Below are 20,224 nucleotides of genomic sequence, written 5' to 3' on the forward strand. Positions count from 1 at the left end.
TGCATCAACCTTGGAAGGTGAAAACGGGACATCCACAGTGGCCAGAACAAGCATCTGGTTTGAGCCAGGCTCAACCTTGCAAGGGCCTGTCAACCTCTATTCTATTAATGTGTGTCCCCTGTGTGCACATGCAAATGTTTGATTCTTTGTGTGCACACAAACAGTGTTGGAAATTTTAAAAAAATACTCCGGAATCCCACACACTGAGGGTCAAAGTGTGGCAACAAAAGGGTGTGGAGTCTCAAGAGGCGAAATCATGAAACGCAGAGCCTGAAAGTCAACTTGCCCAATTCTGATTTGTTTAAACTCTGCCACAAAGAAATTAGCAAGAAGTGCAAATGTGACAGTAAATCTGTTTTGCTTCACTTAATTTGCCCAAACAGGTTGCATTTAAAAATGTCTTGTGAGGTTACTGCACCTGCTGCAGAGATCTTTGTGTGCCCAACAATATTCAGGGGATAATCACAAGGGTGAAATATCTCTTGTGGTTAATGCACCTGCTGCAGAGATCTGAGATCTGTCCAGTCACAGCTTGTGCATGATTCAAAGGGCTCCAACACCCTTTATTGGGGTGATCAGCACTATAAAATAAATTATATTTTCAAAATTACTGGAGGAAGATGCCTCTTTCTGTATGATGACGCTCATTCTTTAAACTGATGCTGCTGTTTTTTTGTCTCTGTGCACTGGGACGTCTGCTAACCACGCGCCTGTGCTCTAACCGCAAAAGCATGCTGAAATTTACTATACTCCTAACTGGCATGTTTAACGTATTTATATGTCCCTACTATATGGTGCAAAGTGTACTCAGGGCCAGCAAGGTAATTTAACTCGTGGACTGCAGCACCCATTGTACCACCCACTACAATGACAGTGCAAACATGACTGCAGGCCTACCACTGTAGCAGGTTTGTGCGGTCTTAAAACTGCAAATTTGACCTGCCAAAATAGCCTGTTTCGACAGACCTAAACCCTCCATTTAGATATTAATAAGTCACTCCTACGTAGGCCTCAATACCTAAAAGGCAACATATTGAGTATTTAAAAGTAGAGATCTAAAGGTGTGATAGTAAACATGTCCTTACAGTGAGAAGGCATGAAAAGCCTTCACTGTAGCAGGGTTAGAAAGAGAACAATATTAAATTGTATAATGTTATCTCCAGCTAGGAAACAGGCACACAATTCATTTTTTGATTTTTTTAAATATTTTTTTACAAGTCCAATTCACTGGCTATGTCAGATTGGTAATAAATATTTTCAGATGATACTTTTAGAAATGTTCCTTTTCCCTAATGCTTCCAGAAGCACATTTACATGGACTCCCACTGTCACCTAGCTGCTGAATAGCCCCCTTGATGAGGTGTGAACTCGCTCCCGGAGCTGAGACAAAGGCCTTGGATGTGGGAAGGTGTTCTGTTCTTCTGCAGGAGGAACATCTGGGCTGTGCCCAGGAATTGATTAACTTTACAGAGCCTTACGGAGGCTCTGATAGCTGACACCCAGGCAGGGCCCTCTTTTATCCACCTAGTCAGGCAGGCACCAATCTCAGTGAGAAAGGGGCTGCCCTCAGAACTGGTTTGAAGTGACCACAGGGGAGGGACTGCTCACTTCCCTGGCTACACCTCGGGGTTGAGCACAGGCGCTCTGCACAGGGGAAGAAAGATTCTGCCATCTTGGTTTTAAGTAGAGAGGTGCACCATGAGATTGTTTGCAGTAGGGCACACAGGAACTGCTACAAATGTGGGTAGGGTTACCCCTGGAAAATGTTTCCGTATTAGTAAAAGAGCATCCATGTGTTACCCTCCCCCCCCCGAACCCACTGGCTAGTTAGTGCCAGGCATAAATGTGGCACACCTGGGCACCCTCCTCTGAACTCTATGGGAAATGGAAGACAGAACAAGGTTGAGACCTGTGAGGAGATCTGAAAGGTTGGTACTGCTTCCACTTGTACCCAGGACAAAGAAGTGGAACTCCAAGAGTCAGTTGGCTGACCTCCTGTTGTGTACACAATCTGCTAGCCCAGCAGACCAGTTCCAACTGGACCTGCCCTGGACCCTTCTTGTGGCTTCTGTTGGAGCGAGTCTTGACCCCAAGTTATGTACCTGAGGTCCTGGAACCCTTGGCTGTGCCAAAGTGTACTACTTCTAGCATCCTGAATGGCCTGGGACTGAGAAACGTTTTGCTCCAACGATCTCTGGAGGGCCAGGACAAACCTGCCAAATCAGAGAGGTTTGTTGCCGCTGGGCTAAAGATTCCCACTTCCGCTCGTAGGTTTTCCTCAGCAGCAAATCCGTTTCAGTAGGCTGTCGGGCAGGGGCTACCTGGTCTCGTGGAGCTCTGTTCGGCTACAGCTTACAGCTACGCCCCACTGGAAGAATCAGAACTCCAAAACAGTGGAAAAGTCAAAATGTAAGAATCTTCACAGAGAGACAGCGCCGAAGGTATCCAGCAGGTGACAGACCTTCCTTGGGCACGAATTTTGAGTAAGTTCAGCTGAAAGTCTTTCCCAATAAAAGTCAACAGTTTCACCAGGACCTCATCTAATGAGAATGTGGCCTCGCAGAGCCCTTCGTAGTCGTAGCCTGCTGCCCTGTACCGCTGAGGATTTTTGCCTTTCATTTCAGAGACTGGGTCAGGAGGTAAGACTTTCAAATGGGACGACCCTGGCTTCCGTATCCACCCGTGCGGCATCGAGGTCGTGCCTAGTTCCATGAAAAGTGCACGGAGGCACAGTGGGCGATTACCACCTTCTGGTGCTATTTTTAGTTATAATTGTAAACATTCATATCTCTGGCTCCCCGTTTTAAATTTTTGTCATTTTGTTCATTAAATGTTTCTCTAGTTTTCTTTATTGGAGTAGGATATTTATTGTGTTGTGTTTTCACCTTTTAACTGTTTTGATACTTCTAAATGCTTTACAGATTTTCTCAAATTAAGCCGGTCTGCTCTGTGCCTTAGTTACAAGAGGTTGAGTTCAGGTTTAAAATACTGAAACCTTTACTGGACCTAACAAGGATGGTGACATTATTACTTGTGGTGTACCACCATCCATCCCAACTAACAATCCACTTTCTCACAACCATGAAGTGTTATTTTAATGGATATCAGTGTAATTATTCCTACAGATACAGCTGACACTCTCACAGCATATACATATCTCTCAAAAACCTGCCTCCAGGTCATTCTCTTAAGCACCTGTGCAGTAATACCCAGATGTGTGCCTTTGTTTCCCCCTTTTGCACTGGCATCCAGGTGTTAAGTTCCAGGTAGCTCCCAGCCAGGATGAAACCCCCAACACAAGTAGGGCTTATGGCCCTTTAAATGAGGCCTTTGAGCTGGTCCCAGATGGGAGTGAAAGTAATAAACCGCTCTTACCCTCTACAGCTGCTGCTCCAAGCCAGAAATCAACCAATGCAGAGTTGCAGCTGATGGTATCCTAGAGTACCCTAATCATACATTATGCCTATTTCACCGGGGCGTGTACGGATCTGATTCAATAACAAATGACGGATCTGGGATCCTGATGGATCCCCTGCACTTTAAGCACTGCACACGGGCATGTTTCTCTGGGTGAACCTGTGTGCCGTTGTGAGCGAATGGTAATTGTATTTATACAATGGTTGCTACTCCTGAAGAGGCATTGAAGCCCTTTTCATCAAGTAGCACGCTACTCCCTAACCCAAAAAGGATTAGTGGTGGATTAGTCTAGGGAAATATGAGTTAATTTGAGTGATATCAGTTATTTGTTTTGAATGACCTAATGGAGGGATAGAAGAGGGAAGAGTCTAAAAAGTGTTATCTGGGAGATCATAGTAGTAAGATGAGGTTTGGGATGAGTAAAATGAGTGAGGGGGGAGGGAAGAGTCTAGGAGGGTTATTTTGGAGATCGTAGTAATAGAATGAGGTTTGGGATGAGTCAGGCAGAGGATATATTGAGAGATGTTTAGGGTGAGACATAGAGTAGTTAATTGGATAAAGTTACATTTTTTTCTTCTGCAGTAGGAGCATGTTTGCATCTGTGTGCATGCATGCCTCTGTAGGCACATACATGTTTGCTTCTCCGTGTGTCTTTATGTGCACATGTATGTTTGCTTCTGTGTGGATGTGTCTTTGTACGGATGGTGTTCTGTTTGCACGTTTCTCTGTGCACACATATGGTTGCTTCAGTGTACACATCTCTGTGCACACATGTTTGCTTCTATGTAGATGTGTCTTTATGTACATATGAAGGTGTTCTGTGTTTGCACGTGTCTCTGTGTGCACATGCATGTTTGCTTCTGTGTGGATGTGTCTTTGTGTACAGACAATGGTGTTCTGTGTTTGCACGTGTCTCTGTGTGCACATGCATGTTTGCTTTTGTGTGGATGTGTCTTTGTGTACAGGTGAAGGTGTTGTGTTTTTGCACGTGTCTCTGTGGACATGTATATTTGCTTCTGTGTGCACATCTCTGTGTGCACATGCATGTTTGCTTCTGTGTGGATATGTCTTTGTGTACAGACGAAGGTGTTCTGTGTTTGCACGTGTCTCTGTGTGTGCACACACGTGTTTGCTTCTGAGTGGACGTGTCTTTGTGTACAGATGAAGGTGTTCTGTGTTTGCACGGGTCTCTGTGCAAATGTATTTTTTCTTCTGTGTGCACGTCTTTGTGTGCACATGCACATTTGCTTCTGTGTGGATGTGTCTGTGTACACATGAAGGTGTTCTGTGTTTGCACGGGTCTCTGTGCAAACATATTTTTGCTTCTGTGTGCAAGTCTTTGTGTGCCTATGCACGTTTGCTTCTGTGTGAATGTGTCTTTGTGTACAGATGGTGTTCTGTGTTTGCACGTGTCTCTGTCACAGGTATGTTTGCTTCTGTGTGCCCTTGTCTTTGTAACCTCACATATGTTTCTTACTGTTTCTGCACGTGTGCCTCTGCATGACATGTGCTTGCGTGTGTGCACATATCGTCTTCTGGCCTGCAGGTCTCTCCTCTCCGCACACTCCCTTCTCTTGCAGCCTGTGAGTGCCACGGTCAGTTGGAGGAGTGCTTCTGTGTGCAAGTCTCTGTGTGCACATGCACGTTTCTTACTGTTTCTGCACGGGTGCCTCTGCATGCATGTGCTTGCCTGTGTGCACATATCATCTCCTGCTCTCCTCACGCTCCCTTATCTTGCAGCCTGTGAGTGCCACAGTCAGTCGGGAGAGTGCTTCTGTGTGCACATGCACGTTTGTTACTGTTTCTGCACGTGTGCCTCTGCATGCATGTGTTTGCCTGTGTGCACATATCTTCTCCTGGTCTCCTCACGCTCCCTTATCTTGCAGTCTGTGAGTGCCACGATCAGTCGGAGGAGTGCTTCTCTGTGCACGTCTCTGTGTGCACATGCATGTTTCTTACTGTTTCTGCACCTGTGCCTCTGCATGACATGTGCTTGCCTGTTTTCACATATCTTCTCCTGGTCTCCTCACGCTCCCTTCTCTTGCAGCCTATGAGCGCCACGGTCAGTCAGAGGAGTGTTTCTGTGTGCACGTCTCTGTGTGCACATGCATGTTTCTTAATGTTTCTGCACGTGTGTCTCTGCATGACATGTGCTTGCCTGTGTGCACATATCTTCTCCTGGTCTGTGGGTCACTACTCACACTCTCTTCTCTTGCAGCCTGTGAGTGCCACGGTCAGTCGGAGGAGTGCTTCTGTGTGCTTGTCTCTGTGTGCACATGGACGTTTCTTACTGTTTCTGCACGTGTGCCTCTGCATGACATGTGTTTGTCTCTGTGCACATATCTTCTGCAGGTCCCTCCCCTCCTCACACTCCCTTCTCTTGCAGCCTGTGAGTGCCACGGTCAGTCGGAGGAGTGCTTCTGTGTGCACGTCTCTGTGTGCACAAGCATGTTTCTTACTGTTTCTGCATGTGTGCCTCTGCATGACCTGTGGCTGCCTGTGTGCACATATCTTCTGCGTCTCTCTCCTCACACTTCCTTCTCTTGTAGCTTGTCCGTGCCACGGTCAGTCGGAGGAGTGCTTGTGTGTGCACGTTTCTGTGTGCACATGCATGTTTTTTACTGCTTCTGCACATGTGCCTCTGCGTGACATGTGCACATATCTTCTCCTGGTCTCTCCCCTCTTCACACTCCCTTCTCTTGCAGCCTGTGAGTGCCATGGTCAGTCAGCGGAGTGCTTCTGTGTGCACGTCTCTGTGTGCACATGCATGTTTCTTACTGTTTCTGCACGTGTGCCTCTGCATGACATGTGCACAAATCTTCTGTGGGTCTCTCCCTTCCTCACACTCCCTTTTCTTGCAGCCTGTGAGTGCCATGGTCAGTTGGAGGAGCGCTTCTGTGTGCACGTCTCTGTGTGCACATGCCTGTTTTTTACTGTTTCTGCACATGTGCCTCTGCATGACGTGGTTGTCTGTGTGCACATATCTTCTCCTGGTCTCCTCACACTCCCTTCTCTTGCAGCCTGTGAGTGCCAGGTCAGTCGTGGGGGTGCTTCTGTGTGCACATCTCTGTGTGCACATGCATGTTTCTTACTGTTTCTGCATGTGTGTCTCTGCGTGACATGTGCACATATCTTCTGCAGGTCTCTCCCCTCCTCACACTTCCGAGTCTTGTAGCCTGTCAGTGCCACAGTCAGTCGGAGGGGTGCTTCTGTGTGCACGTCTCTGTGTGCACATGCATGTTTCCTACTGCTTCTGCACGTGTGCCTCTGCGTGACATGTGCACATATCTTCTCCTGGTCTGCGGGTCTCTCCTCTCCTCACACTCCCTTCTCTTGCAGCCTGTGAGTGCCACGGTCATTCGGAGGGGTGCTTCTGTGTGCACGTCTCTGTGTGCACATGCATGTTTCTTACTGTTTCTGCACATGTGCCTTTGCATGACACGTGGTTGTCTGTGTGCACATATCTTCTCCTGGTCTCCTCACACTCCCTTCTCTTGCAGCCTGTGAGTGCCACGGTCAGTCGGAGGAGTGCTTCTTCGACCCTGCCCTCTACAGGAGCACCGGCCGCGGTGGGCACTGCCGGAACTGCCGGGCACACACCGCCGGCCCTCACTGCGAGCTCTGCCAGGAGACCTTCTACCGCCAGGGCCCAGGCGGGCCGTGCCAGCCCTGCCACTGCCACCCAGCTGGTATGTCCTGCACTTGCTGCTGTCAGCATGGACGTCAGTTCACCAAATGCCAGGGGCAGCGGAAGTGACATCACATGCCCTGCGACTTTTACTCACATGCACACATGCTCACACATTTACACTTACACGCAGATTCTCATGCAAACCCACTCACCCTCAAACATGCACACAAAATACAGGGGAACACAGCCCTACCAACGACAGGTTCAGTCACACGTGGAGCCCGATCACAGTGGTACCCAGCCAATGACGTAAGCAAAGTTGGGCATCCAATGGGTGTAGCCTTCAATCAGCCAGGCACCAGCCATAGGTTCACCCAGACCTACCATGGTACTTATCAGTGACTGGTGAAATCGGAACCAGCCACTTCCCCGCTGTAGACTGCTGTGGGTCACTCAGCTCTCTGCACTGCTGCTGTGGGTCAGTTAGCTCTCTGCTGTGGGACTGTGGGTCAGTCAGCTCTCTGCCTTGGTACTGTGGGCCAGTCATTTCTCTGCACTGCTGCTGTGAGTCAGTCAGTTCTGTGGACTAATGCTGTGAGTGAGCCAGCTCACTGCTGTGGTACTGTGGGTCAGTCAGTTCTCTGCATTGCTGCTGTGGGGCAGTCAGGTCTCTGCCGTGGTACCGTGGATCAGTCAGCTCACTGCCGTGGTACTGTGTAACAGTCAGTTCTTTGCACTGCTGCTGTAGGTCAGTCATCACTCTGCATGGTACTGTGGGTCAGTCAGCTCTCTGCACTGCTGCTGTGGGTCAGTCATCTCTCAACCATGGAACTGCTGGTCAGTCAACTCTCTGCCGTGGTACAGTGGGCCAGTCAGTTCTCTGCACTGCTGCTGTGGGTCAGTCAAGTCTGCCATAGTACTGTGGGTCAATCAGCTCTCTGCCGTGGTACTGTGGGCGAGTCAATTCTCTGCACTTTTGCTGTGGGCCAGTCAGGTATCTGACGTGGTACTGTGGGACAGTCAACTCTCTGTACTGCTTCTGTGTATCAGTCAGTTCTCTGCACTGCTGCTGTGGGTCAGTCAGCTCCCAGCAATGCTGCTGTATGTCAGTCAGTTCTCTGCACTGCTGCTGTGGGTCAGTCAGCTCACTGCCATGGTACTGTGTGTCAGTCAGTTGTCTGCACTGCTGCTGTGGGTTAGTCAGCTCTCTGCACTGCTGCTGTGGGTCAGTCATCTATCTGCCATGGTACTGTGGGTCAGTCAGCTCTCTGCCGTGGTACTGTGGATCAGTCAGTTCTCTGCACTGCTGCTGTGGGTCAGTCAGGTCTCTGCCATGGTACTGTGGGTCAGTCAGGTCTCTGCCCTGGTACTGTATATCAGTCAGTTTTCTGCACTGCTGCTGTGGGTCAGTCAGCTCTCTGCACTGCTTGTATTGGTCAGCCAGCTCTCTGCCGTTGTACTGTAGGTCAGTCAGCTCTTTGCACTGCTGCTGTGGGTCGGTCAGGTCTCTCCTCCGGTACCGTGAGTCAGTCAGGTCTCTGCCGTGGTACTGTGGGTCAATCACTTCTCTGTACTGCTGCTGTGGGTCAGTCCACTCACTGCTGTGGTACTGGGGATCAGTTAGGTCTCTGCTGTGGTACTGTGGATCAGTCACTTCTCTGCACTGCTTCTGTGGGTCAGTCAGCTCTCTGCCTTGGTACTATAGGTCAGCCAGCTCTCAGCACTGCTGCTGTGTGTCAGTCAGTTCTCTGCACTGCTGCTGTGGGTCGGTCAGGTCTCTCCCCTGGTACAGTGGGTCAGTCAGGTCTCTGCCGTGTTACTGTGGGTCAGTCAGTTCTCTGCACAGCTGCTGTGGGTCAGTCAGCTCTCTGTCGTGTTACTGTGGGCCAGTCCCTTCTCTGCACTGCTTGGGGGGTCAGTCAGCTCACTTCTGTGGTACTGTGGGTCAGTCAAGTCTCTGCAGTGGTACTGTGGATCACTCACTTCTCTGCACTGCTGCTGTGGGTCAGTCAGCCCTCTGCACTGATTCTGAGGGTTAGTCAACTCTCTGCAGTGGTACTGTGGATCAGTCAGTTTTCTGCACTGTTGCTGTGGGTCAGTCAGGTCTCCCCCATGGTACTGTGGGTCAGTCAGTTCACTGCCGTGGTACTGTGGGTCATTCAGTTTTCTGCACTGCTGCTGCTGTAGGTCAGTCAGCTCTCCGTACTGCTGCTTTGGATCAGTCAGATCTATGCACTGCTTATGTGGCTTAGTCAGCTCTCTGCTGTGGTACTGTAGGCCAGTCAGTTCTCTGCATTGCTGCTGTGCGTCAGTCAGGATTCTCCCATGGTAATGTGGGTCAGTCACTTCTCTGCACTGCTGCTGTGGGTCAGTCAGCTCTCTGCACTTCTGTGGGTCAGTCAGCTCTCTGCCGTGGTACTGTAGGTCAGTCAGGATTCTCCCATGGTACTGTGGGTCAGTCACTTCTCTGCACTGCTGCTGTGGGTCAGTCAGCTCTCTGCACTTCTGTGGGTCAGTCCGCCCTCTGCCATGGTACTGTAGGTCAGTCACATTTCTGCAGTACTGCTGTGGTTCAGTCAGGTCTCTCCCATGGTACTGGGGGTCAGTCAGTTCTCTGCATTGCTGCAGTGGGTCAGTCATCTCTCTGCCATGGTACTGTGGGTCAGTCAGCTCTCTGCTATGGTACTGTGGGTTAGTCAGCTCTCTGGCGTGGTACTGTGGAGCAGTCAGTTCTCTGCACTGCTGCAGTGGGTCAGTCAGGTCTCTGCCATGGTACTGTGGCTCTGCAGGTCTCTGCCGTGGTACTGTGGGTCAGTCACTTCTCTGCACTGCTGCTGTGGGTCAGTCAGCTCTCTACAGTTGTATTGTGGGTCAGTCAGTTATCTACCGTGCTGCTGTGGGTCAGTCAGCTCTTTGCAGTGGTACTGTAGGTCAGTCAGTTCTCTGCACTGCTGCTGTGGGTCAGTTAGCTTTCTTTCCTGGTACTGTAGGTCAGTCAGTTTTCTGCACTGCTGCTCTGAGTCAGTCAGCTCTCTGCACAGCTTGTGTGGTCAGTCAGATCTCTGCCGTGGTACTGTAGGTCAGTCAGCTCCCTGCACTGTTGTTGTGCATCGGTCAGGTCTCTCCCCTGGTACCGTGGGTCAGACAGTTCTCTGCACTGCTGCTGTGGGTCAGTAATTTCTCTCCCATGCTACTGTGGGTCAGTCAGCTCTCTGCTGTGGTACTTTAGGTCAGTCATTCCACTGCACTGTGGCTGTGGGTCAGTCAGCTCACTGCCATCGTTCTGTGGGTCAGTCATTTCACTGCACTGCTGCTGTGGGTCAGTCAACTCTCTGCACTGCTGCTCTGGTTCAGTCAGCTCTCTGCACTGCTTCTGTGGGTCAGTTAGCTCTCTGCTGTGGTACTATAGGTCAGTCAGCTCTCAGCACTGCTGCTGTGTGTGAGTCAGCTCTCTGCACTGCTGCTGTGGGTCGGTCAGGTCTCTCCCCTGGTACGGTGGGTCAGTCACTTCTCTGCACTGCTGCTGTGGGTCAGTCAGCTCTGTGCACTTCTGTGGGTCAGTCAGCCCTCTGCCATGGTACTGTGGGGCAGTCAGATCTCTGCAGTACTGCAGTGGCTCAGTCAGGTCTCTCCCATGGTACTGGGGGTCAGTCAGTTCTCTGCATTGCTGCAGTGGGTCAGTCATCTCTCTGCCATGGTACTGTGAGTCAGTCAGCTCTCTGCTATGGTACTGTGGGTTAGTCAGCTCTCTGACGTGGAACTGTGGAGCAGTCAGTTCTCTGCACTGCTGCTGTGGGTCAGTCAGGTCTCTGCCATGGTACTGTGGCTCTGCAGGTCTCTGCTGTGGTACTGTGGGTCAGTCACTTCTCTGCACTGCTGCTGTGGGTCAGTCAGCTCTCTACAGTGGTATTGTGGGTCAGTCAGTTATCTAACCTGCTGCTGTGGGTCAGTCAGCTCTTTGCAGTGGTACTGTAGGTCAGTCAGTTCTCTGCACTTCTGCTGTGGGTCAGTTAGCTTTCTTTCCTGGTACTGTAGATCAGTCAGTTTTCTGCACTGTTGTTGTGCATCGGTCAGGTCTTTCCCCTGGTACCGTGGGTCAGACAGTTCTCTGCACTGCTGCTGTGGGTCAGTAATTTCTCTCCCATGCTACTGTGGGTCAGTCAGCTCTCTGCTGTGGTACTTTAGGTCAGTCATTCCACTGCACTGCTGCTGTGGGTCAGTCAGCTCACTGCCATCGTTCTGTGGGCCAGTCAGTTCTCTGCACTGCTGCTGTGGGTCAGTCGGCTCACTGCTGTGGTACTGTGGGTCAGTCATTTCACTGCACTGCTGCTGTGGGTCATTCAGTTCTCTGCACTGCTGCTGTGGGTCAGTCAGTTCTCTGCACTGCTGCTCTGGTTCAGTCAGCTCTCTGCACTGCTTCGGTGGGTCAGTTAGCTCTCTGCCGTGGTACTATAGGTCAGTCAGTTCTCAGCACTGCTGCCATGTGTGAGTCAGCTCTCTGCACTGCTGCTGTGGGTCGGTCAGGTCTCTCCCCTGGTACGGTGGGTCAGTCACTTCTCTGCACTGCTGCTGTGGGTCAGTCAGCTCTCTGCACTTCTGTGGGTCAGTCCGCCCTCTGCCATGGTACTGTAGGTCAGTCAGATTTCTGCAGTACTGCTGTGGTTCAGTCAGGTCTCTCCCATGGTACTGGGGGTCAGTCAGTTCTCTGCATTGCTGCAGTGGGTCAGTCATCTCTCTGCCATGGTACTGTGGGTCAGTCAGCTCTCTGCTATGGTACTGTGGGTTAGTCAGCTCTCTGGCGTGGTACTGTGGAGCAGTCAGTTCTCTGCACTGCTGCCGTGGGTCAGTCAGGTCTCTGCCATGGTGCTGTGGCTCTGCAGGTCTCTGCCGTGGTACTGTGGGTCAGTCACTTCTCTGCACTGCTGCTGTGGGTCAGTCAGCTCTCTACAGTGGTATTGTGGGTCAGTCAGTTATCTACCCTGCTGCTGTGGGTCAGTCAGCTCTTTGCAGTGGTACTGTAGGTTAGTCAGTTCTCTGCACTGCTGCTATGGGTCAGTTAGCTTTCTTTCCTGGTACTGTAGGTCAGTCAGTTTTCTGCACTGCTGCTCTGAGTCAGTCAGCTCTCTGCACAGCTTGTGTGGTCAGTCAGATCTCTGCCGTGGTACTGTAGGTCAGTCAGCTCTCTGCACTGTTGTTGTGCATCGGTCAGGTCTCTCCCCTGGTACCGTGGGTCAGACAGTTCTCTGCACTGCTGCTGTGGGTCAGTAATTTCTCTCCCATGCTACTGTGGGTCAGTCAGCTCTCTGCTGTGGTACTTTAGGTCAGTCATTCCACTGCACTGCGGCTGTGGGTCAGTCAGCTCACTGCCATCATTCTGTGGGTCAGTCAGTTCTCTGCACTGCTGCTGTGGGTCAGTCGGCTCACTGCTGTGGTACTGTGGGTCAGTCATTTCACTGCACTGCTGCTGTGGGTCAGTCAACTCTCTGATCTGCTGCTCTGGTTCAGTCAGCTCTCTGCACTGCTTCTGTGGATCAGTTAGCTCTCTGCTGTGGTACTATAGGTCAGTCATCTCTCAGCACTGCTGCTGTGTGTGAGTCAGCTCTCTGCACTGCTGCTGTGGGTCGGTCAGGTCTCTCCCCTGGTACGGTGGGTCAGTCACTTCTCTGCACTGCTGCTGTGGGTCAGTCAGCTCTCTGCACTTCTGTGGGTCAGTCAGCCCTCTGCCATGGTACTGTAGGTCAGTCAGATCTCTGCAGTACTGCAGTGGTTCAGTCAGGTCTCTCCCATGGTACTGGGGGTCAGTCAGTTCTCTGCATTGCTGCAGTGGGTCAGTCATCTCTCTGCCATGGTACTGTGAGTCAGTCAGCTCTCTGCTATGGTACTGTGGGTTAGTCAGCTCTCTGGCGTGGTACTGTGGAGCAGTCAGTTCTCTGCACTGCTGCTGTGGGTCAGTCAGGTCTCTGCCATGGTACTGTGGCTCTGCAGGTCTCTGCCGTGGTACTGTGGGTCAGTCACTTCTCTGCACTGCTGCTGTGGGTCAGTCAGCTCTCTACAGTGGTATTGTGGGTCAGTCAGTTATCTAACCTGCTGCTGTGTGTCAGTCAGCTCTTTGCAGTGGTACTGTAGGTCAGTCAGTTCTCTGCACTTCTGCTGTGGGTCAGTTAGCTTTCTTTCCTGGTACTGTAGGTCAGTCAGTTTTCTGCACTGTTGTTCTGCATCGGTCAGGTCTTTCCCCTGGTACCGTGGGTCAGACAGTTCTCTGCACTGCTGCTGTGGGTCAGTAATTTCTCTCCCATGCTACTGTGGGTCAGTCAGCTCTCTGCTGTGGTACTTTAGGTCAGTCATTCCACTGCACTGCTGCTGTGGGTCAGTCAGCTCACTGCCATCGTTCTGTGGGCCAGTCAGTTCTCTGCACTGCTGCTGTGGGTCAGTCGGCTCACTGCTGTGGTACTGTGGGTCAGTCATTTCACTGCACTGCTGCTGTGGGTCAGTCAGTTCTCTGCACTGCTGCTGTGGGTCAGTCAGTTCTCTGCACTGCTGCTCTGGTTCAGTCAGCTCTCTGCACTGCTTCTGTGGGTCAGTTAGCTCTCTGCCGTGGTACTATAGGTCAGTCAGCTCTCAGCACTGCTGCCATGTGTGAGTCAGCTCTCTGCACTGCTGCTGTGGGTCGGTCAGGTCTCTCCCCTGGTACGATGGGTCAGTCACTTCTCTGCACTGCTGCTGTGGGTCAGTCATCTCTCTGCACTTCTGTGGGTCAGTCAGCCCTCTGCCATGGTACTGTAGGCAGTCAGATCTCTGCAGTACTGCAGTGGTTCAGTCAGGTCTCTCCCATGGTACTTGGTGTCAGTCAGTTCTCTGCATTGCTGCAGTGGGTCAGTCATCTCTCTGCCATGGTACTGTGAGTCAGTCAGCTCTGTGCTATGGTACTGTGGGTTAGTCAGCTCTCTTGCGTGGTACTGTGGAGCAGTCAGTTCTCTGCACTGCTGCTCTGGTTCAGTCAGCTCTCTGCACTGCTTCGGTGGGTCAGTTAGCTCTCTGCCGTGGTACTATAGGTCAGTCAGTTCTCAGCACTGCTGCCATGTGTGAGTCAGCTCTCTGCACTGCTGCTGTGGGTCGGTCAGGTCTCTCCCCTGGTACGGTGGGTCAGTCACTTCTCTGCACTGCTGCTGTGGGTCAGTCAGCTCTCTGCACTTCTGTGAATCAGTCCGCCCTCTGCCATGGTACTGTAGGTCAGTCAGATTTCTGCAGTACTGCTGTGGTTCAGTCAGGTCTCTCCCATGGTACTGGGGGTCAGTCAGTTCTCTGCATTGCTGCAGTGGGTCAGTCATCTCTCTGCCATGGTACTGTGGGTCAGTCAGCTCTCTGCTATGGTACTGTGGGTTAGTCAGCTCTCTGGCGTGGTACTGTGGAGCAGTCAGTTCTCTGCACTGCTGCCGTGGGTCAGTCAGGTCTCTGCCATGGTGCTGTGGCTCTGCAGGTCTCTGCCGTGGTACTGTGGGTCAGTCACTTCTCTGCACTGCTGCTGTGGGTCAGTCAGCTCTCTACAGTGGTATTGTGGGTCAGTCAGTTATCTACCCTGCTGCTGTGGGTCAGTCAGCTCTTTGCAGTGGTACTGTAGGTTAGTCAGTTCTCTGCACTGCTGCTATGGGTCAGTTAGCTTTCTTTCCTGGTACTGTAGGTCAGTCAGTTTTCTGCACTGCTGCTCTGAGTCAGTCAGCTCTCTGCACAGCTTGTGTGGTCAGTCAGATCTCTGCCGTGGTACTGTAGGTCAGTCAGCTCTCTGCACTGTTGTTGTGCATCGGTCAGGTCTCTCCCCTGGTACCGTGGGTCAGACAGTTCTCTGCACTGCTGCTGTGGGTCAGTAATTTCTCTCCCATGCTACTGTGGGTCAGTCAGCTCTCTGCTGTGGTACTTTAGGTCAGTCATTCCACTGCACTGCGGCTGTGGGTCAGTCAGCTCACTGCCATCATTCTGTGGGTCAGTCAGTTCTCTGCACTGCTGCTGTGGGTCAGTCGGCTCACTGCTGTGGTACTGTGGGTCAGTCATTTCACTGCACTGCTGCTGTGGGTCAGTCAACTCTCTGATCTGCTGCTCTGGTTCAGTCAGCTCTCTGCACTGCTTCTGTGGATCAGTTAGCTCTCTGCTGTGGTACTATAGGTCAGTCATCTCTCAGCACTGCTGCTGTGTGTGAGTCAGCTCTCTGCACTGCTGCTGTGGGTCGGTCAGGTCTCTCCCCTGGTACGGTGGGTCAGTCACTTCTCTGCACTGCTGCTGTGGGTCAGTCAGCTCTCTGCACTTCTGTGGGTCAGTCAGCCCTCTGCCATGGTACTGTAGGTCAGTCAGATCTCTGCAGTACTGCAGTGGTTCAGTCAGGTCTCTCCCATGGTACTGGGGGTCAGTCAGTTCTCTGCATTGCTGCAGTGGGTCAGTCATCTCTCTGCCATGGTACTGTGAGTCAGTCAGCTCTCTGCTATGGTACTGTGGGTTAGTCAGCTCTCTGGCGTGGTACTGTGGAGCAGTCAGTTCTCTGCACTGCTGCTGTGGGTCAGTCAGGTCTCTGCCATGGTACTGTGGCTCTGCAGGTCTCTGCCGTGGTACTGTGGGTCAGTCACTTCTCTGCACTGCTGCTGTGGGTCAGTCAGCTCTCTACAGTGGTATTGTGGGTCAGTCAGTTATCTAACCTGCTGCTGTGTGTCAGTCAGCTCTTTGCAGTGGTACTGTAGGTCAGTCAGTTCTCTGCACTTCTGCTGTGGGTCAGTTAGCTTTCTTTCCTGGTACTGTAGGTCAGTCAGTTTTCTGCACTGTTGTTCTGCATCGGTCAGGTCTTTCCCCTGGTACCGTGGGTCAGACAGTTCTCTGCACTGCTGCTGTGGGTCAGTAATTTCTCTCCCATGCTACTGTGGGTCAGTCAGCTCTCTGCTGTGGTACTTTAGGTCAGTCATTCCACTGCACTGCTGCTGTGGGTCAGTCAGCTCACTGCCATCGTTCTGTGGGCCAGTCAGTTCTCTGCACTGCTGCTGTGGGTCAGTCGGCTCACTGCTGTGGTACTGTGGGTCAGTCATTTCACTGCACTGCTGCTGTGGGTCAGTCAGTTCTCTGCACTGCTGCTGTGGGTCAGTCAGTTCTCTGCACTGCTGCTCTGGTTCAGTCAGCTCTCTGCACTGCTTCTGTGGGTCAGTTAGCTCTCTGCCGTGGTACTATAGGTCAGTCAGCTCTCAGCACTGCTGCCATGTGTGAGTCAGCTCTCTGCACTGCTGCTGTGGGTCGGTCAGGTCTCTCCCCTGGTACGATGGGTCAGTCACTTCTCTGCACTGCTGCTGTGGGTCAGTCATCTCTCTGCACTTCTGTGGGTCAGTCAGCCCTCTGCCATGGTACTGTAGGCAGTCAGATCTCTGCAGTACTGCAGTGGTTCAGTCAGGTCTCTCCCATGGTACTTGGTGTCAGTCAGTTCTCTGCATTGCTGCAGTGGGTCAGTCATCTCTCTGCCATGGTACTGTGAGTCAGTCAGCTCTGTGCTATGGTACTGTGGGTTAGTCAGCTCTCTTGCGTGGTACTGTGGAGCAGTCAGTTCTCTGCACTGCTGCTGTGGGTCAGTCAGGTCTCTGCCATGGTACTGTGGCTCTGCAGGTCTCTGCCGTGGTACTGTGGGTCAGTCACTTCTCTGCACTGCTGCTGTGGGTCAGTCAGCTCTCTACAGTGGTATTGTGGGTCAGTCAGTTATCTAACCTGCTGCTGTGGGTCAGTCAGCTCTTTGCAGTGGTACTGTAGGTCAGTCAGTTCTCTGCACTTCTGCTGTGGGTCAGTTAGCTTTCTTTCCTGGTACTGTAGGTCAGTCAGTTTTCTGCACTGTTGTTGTGCATCGGTCAGGTCTTTCCCGTGGTACCGTGGGTCAGACAGTTCTCTGCACTGCTGCTTTGGGTCAGTAATTTCTCTCCCATGCTAATGTGGGTCAGTCAGCTCTCTGCTGTGGTACTTTAGGTCAGTCATTCCACTGCACTGCTGCTGTGGGTCAGTCAGCTCACTGCATTCGTTCTGTGGGCCAGTCAGTTCTCTGCACTGCTGCTGTGGGTCAGTCGGCTCACTGCTGTGGTACTGTGGGTCAGTCATTTCACTGCACTGCTGCTGTGGGTCAGTCAGTTCTCTGCACTGCTGCTCTGGTTCAGTCAGCTCTCTGCGCTGCTTCTGTGGGTCAGTTAGCTCTCTGCCGTGGTACTATAGGTCAGTCAGCTCCCAGCACTGCTGCCATGTGTGAGTCAGCTCTCTGCACTGCTGCTGTGGGTCGGTCAGGTCTCTCCCCCGGTACGGTGGGTCAGTCAGGTATCTGCCGTGGTACTGTGGGTCAGTCACTTCTCTGCACTGCTGCTATGGGACAGTCAGCTCTCTGCTGTGTTACTGTGGGTCAGTCAAGTCTCTGCTGTGGTACTGTGGATCACTCACTTCTCTGCAGTGCTGCTGTGGGCCAGTAAGCCCTCTGCACTGCTTCTGAGGGTTAGGCAACTCTCTGCCATGGTACTGTAGGTCAGTCAGCTCTCTGCACTGCCTCTGTGTATCAGTCAGCTCAATGTTTAGCTGTTGTGAGGTCAGTCCACACTTGGCCAGGTTTTTTGGTGTAGTTCTGTGGTCAGTGAGCTCTCTGGCCAGCTCTTGTGGGGGTTCCTGCTGCCCTGCCCATCCCTCAAGTAGGAACTATGGCCCCAGGTCAGATAGTCCCATGGTCTGCTGGTGAACAGAGTTTACATAAAGTAAACACGCTCTGAGAGCCATCTTTACTTCCTGTAGGTCCACCCTACCACCTCTCCCTTGTCCCCTCCGCAGCTTTAAAGGACTTTCGAAGGGGGAACTGAAGGAAAGGTGTGGGCGTGTCCAGCCTTATATATTTTTATATTAAATTTTATAAGGTGACAATTATAGGGTAACCATCAATTACCCTTAGAGGGCGACACAAAACTTTGGACTCAGATAGGAGTGTGATGACGTCCTAAACAACATCGGACAACATACAAACCAATTTTAAATAAATACAATTTGAAGATGGAGACATCAATTATTCACACATGACCAATGTGAACATGAATAACCACACCAGTTTAGTAAAGTTCAAACATTTATTTCCCTAGCTTAACAACTCTAAAGTCACGTAAATCATATGAAGAACCAAATGATAGAAGTACAAGATCAGCACTGGCTGAGCAAATCGAACAAAGAATCTAATTTGACCAATAATTGTACTATCAAACATTCAAGAATAGCAACACAGAATATCAACAAGCGAATATGATTAATTGAAACTGAATATATTGAGTTAACACAGATGATTTAATAGCAATTGATTTCAAATAGTCAAATTAGGAACATGACATTCTTAGCTATCCTTTAATTAGACACACGTGCTGGGACTTACACGCAAAAAGAAAACGCAGACAAAATCAATCTGGAAAACATCTATATAGGGCGCTAGCCAAAAATAGCGGTTGGATTTCTAAAAGAGAGAAAACACAAAAACCTACAAACAACAAATGCAAATTTTATACCTCTCCTTAATGGATTGGATCAGCAAGCAGTAACGTCTTGATCAATAGAGCATCTTCGGTCTTCACTCGGTCAGGACATGAACAAGGACACGGTTCAGTAATGTTTGGCCTTATTGTGTCTGAACCATTAATAATATAAGCAACAGCGTAAAATGTAGAACTGAAGTCACTGAAAGTTAGGAAGAATCTGAGCTAACATCATCTAAACTTCGCTATATTAAAACCCTAGAAAGGAACTAACTAGAATGCTATTGGTCAGTCTCTGGGGTGGTTTAGGACAGAACCAATTAGATTCACTCTGCTTCCTTCATCTTCTGCATTCACGATTGGACCGCCTTCTCTCACTGCAGTCACCAGTTTCCACAACAGAATACAATCGTTGCAGGGTATACACAAGCACTGAGAATCCCTGTTCAGGGTACACATTATCTCATCCCAGGAAGGACAAGACTAAACAAATGTTACAACAGAAGAACATAACTTTCCCACAATATGCGAACTACACAGGATATTGAAAATCTCTTTCACCAAACATTGGAGATATTATGTGAAGGTAGAAAGTGTGAACAATGAACATTGAGCTTCTAGAAACTGCTGATAGAAGACATTGCACGAGCCCTTTAAAAGGCAGAATTAGCTTTAGGCCTCTTTGTGTGGCCCGCACGTAATAATAGATGCAATTTCACATTTAAACCTAATAATCATTTAATTCATCTACATTAGTGTTCATATTAATATGGATTAATGTATTATAAAACATTTCTACTTTAAACATCTTTATTCATTGTTAAACATACACTGTTCATGGTGTTCGCCATCTTTGCCACTTCACACTTTACACGTTGCACATTTTAAACACATATTTGTTTCAAAACATGCTATTAGGACACATTTTATTCTTTTTAATTAGTACTTTAATTATTCAAACTTTTATTAATTAACTTGCTCTCTAACAAAGGAGCACATTCACTAGCGACTTGCAGTTCGTAAATCAACATCGTGTGCTCCTTTCGGGAGGAAGGGGAGCTTCACTCCCTTCCATCTCCATTCCTCCTCCGCTCCCCTCCACCTCCATTCCTCACCTCCTCCGCTCCCCTCCACCTCCATTCCTCACCTTCTCCACTCCTCACTTCATTGGCTCCTCACTGCCTCCATTACCCACCACCCCAGCTCCTCACCGCCTCCGCTCCCTTCCACCTCCATTCCTCACCTTCTCCACTCCTCACTTCATTGGATCCTCACTGCCTCCATTACCCACCACCCCAGCTCCTCATCGCCTCCGCTCCCTTCCACAACACCTCATCTCCTCACTGCCTTGGATTCTCACTGCCTTCACTCCCCTCTACCTCAATCCCTCACCTCCTCCACTCCCTTCCCCCTCCATTACTCACCACCTCAGCTCCTCGCCGCCTTGCCTCCCCTCCACCTTCATTCCTCACCACCTCAGCTCCTCACTGCCTTGCCTCCCCTCCACCTTCATTCCTCTCCACCTCACCTCCTCACTGCCTCGCCTCCTCTCCACCTTCATTCCTCACCACCTCAGCTCCTCACTGCCTCGCCTCCCCTCCACCTTCATTCCTCTCCACCTCACCTCCTCACTGCCTCGCCTCCCCTCCACCTTCATTCCTCACCACCTCAGCTCCTC

General features: G+C 50.7%; 1 protein-coding gene across 1 annotated transcript in view; it reads left to right on the top strand.

Annotated features, from left to right (window-relative positions):
• LAMC3 (laminin subunit gamma 3) overlaps window positions 1–20,224 on the top strand; it is a 527,783-nt gene that overhangs the window by 174,050 nt on the left and 333,509 nt on the right. The window contains exon 5 of the mRNA XM_069237073.1: window positions 6,918–7,106. Coding sequence (XP_069093174.1) covers window positions 6,918–7,106 — 189 coding nt within the window. The remainder of the gene's footprint in view (window positions 1–6,917; window positions 7,107–20,224) is intronic.

Source organism: Pleurodeles waltl, chromosome 6 (genome assembly GCF_031143425.1).
Source record: "Pleurodeles waltl isolate 20211129_DDA chromosome 6, aPleWal1.hap1.20221129, whole genome shotgun sequence".
In the NCBI taxonomy this organism is placed as follows: domain Eukaryota; kingdom Metazoa; phylum Chordata; class Amphibia; order Caudata; family Salamandridae; genus Pleurodeles; species Pleurodeles waltl.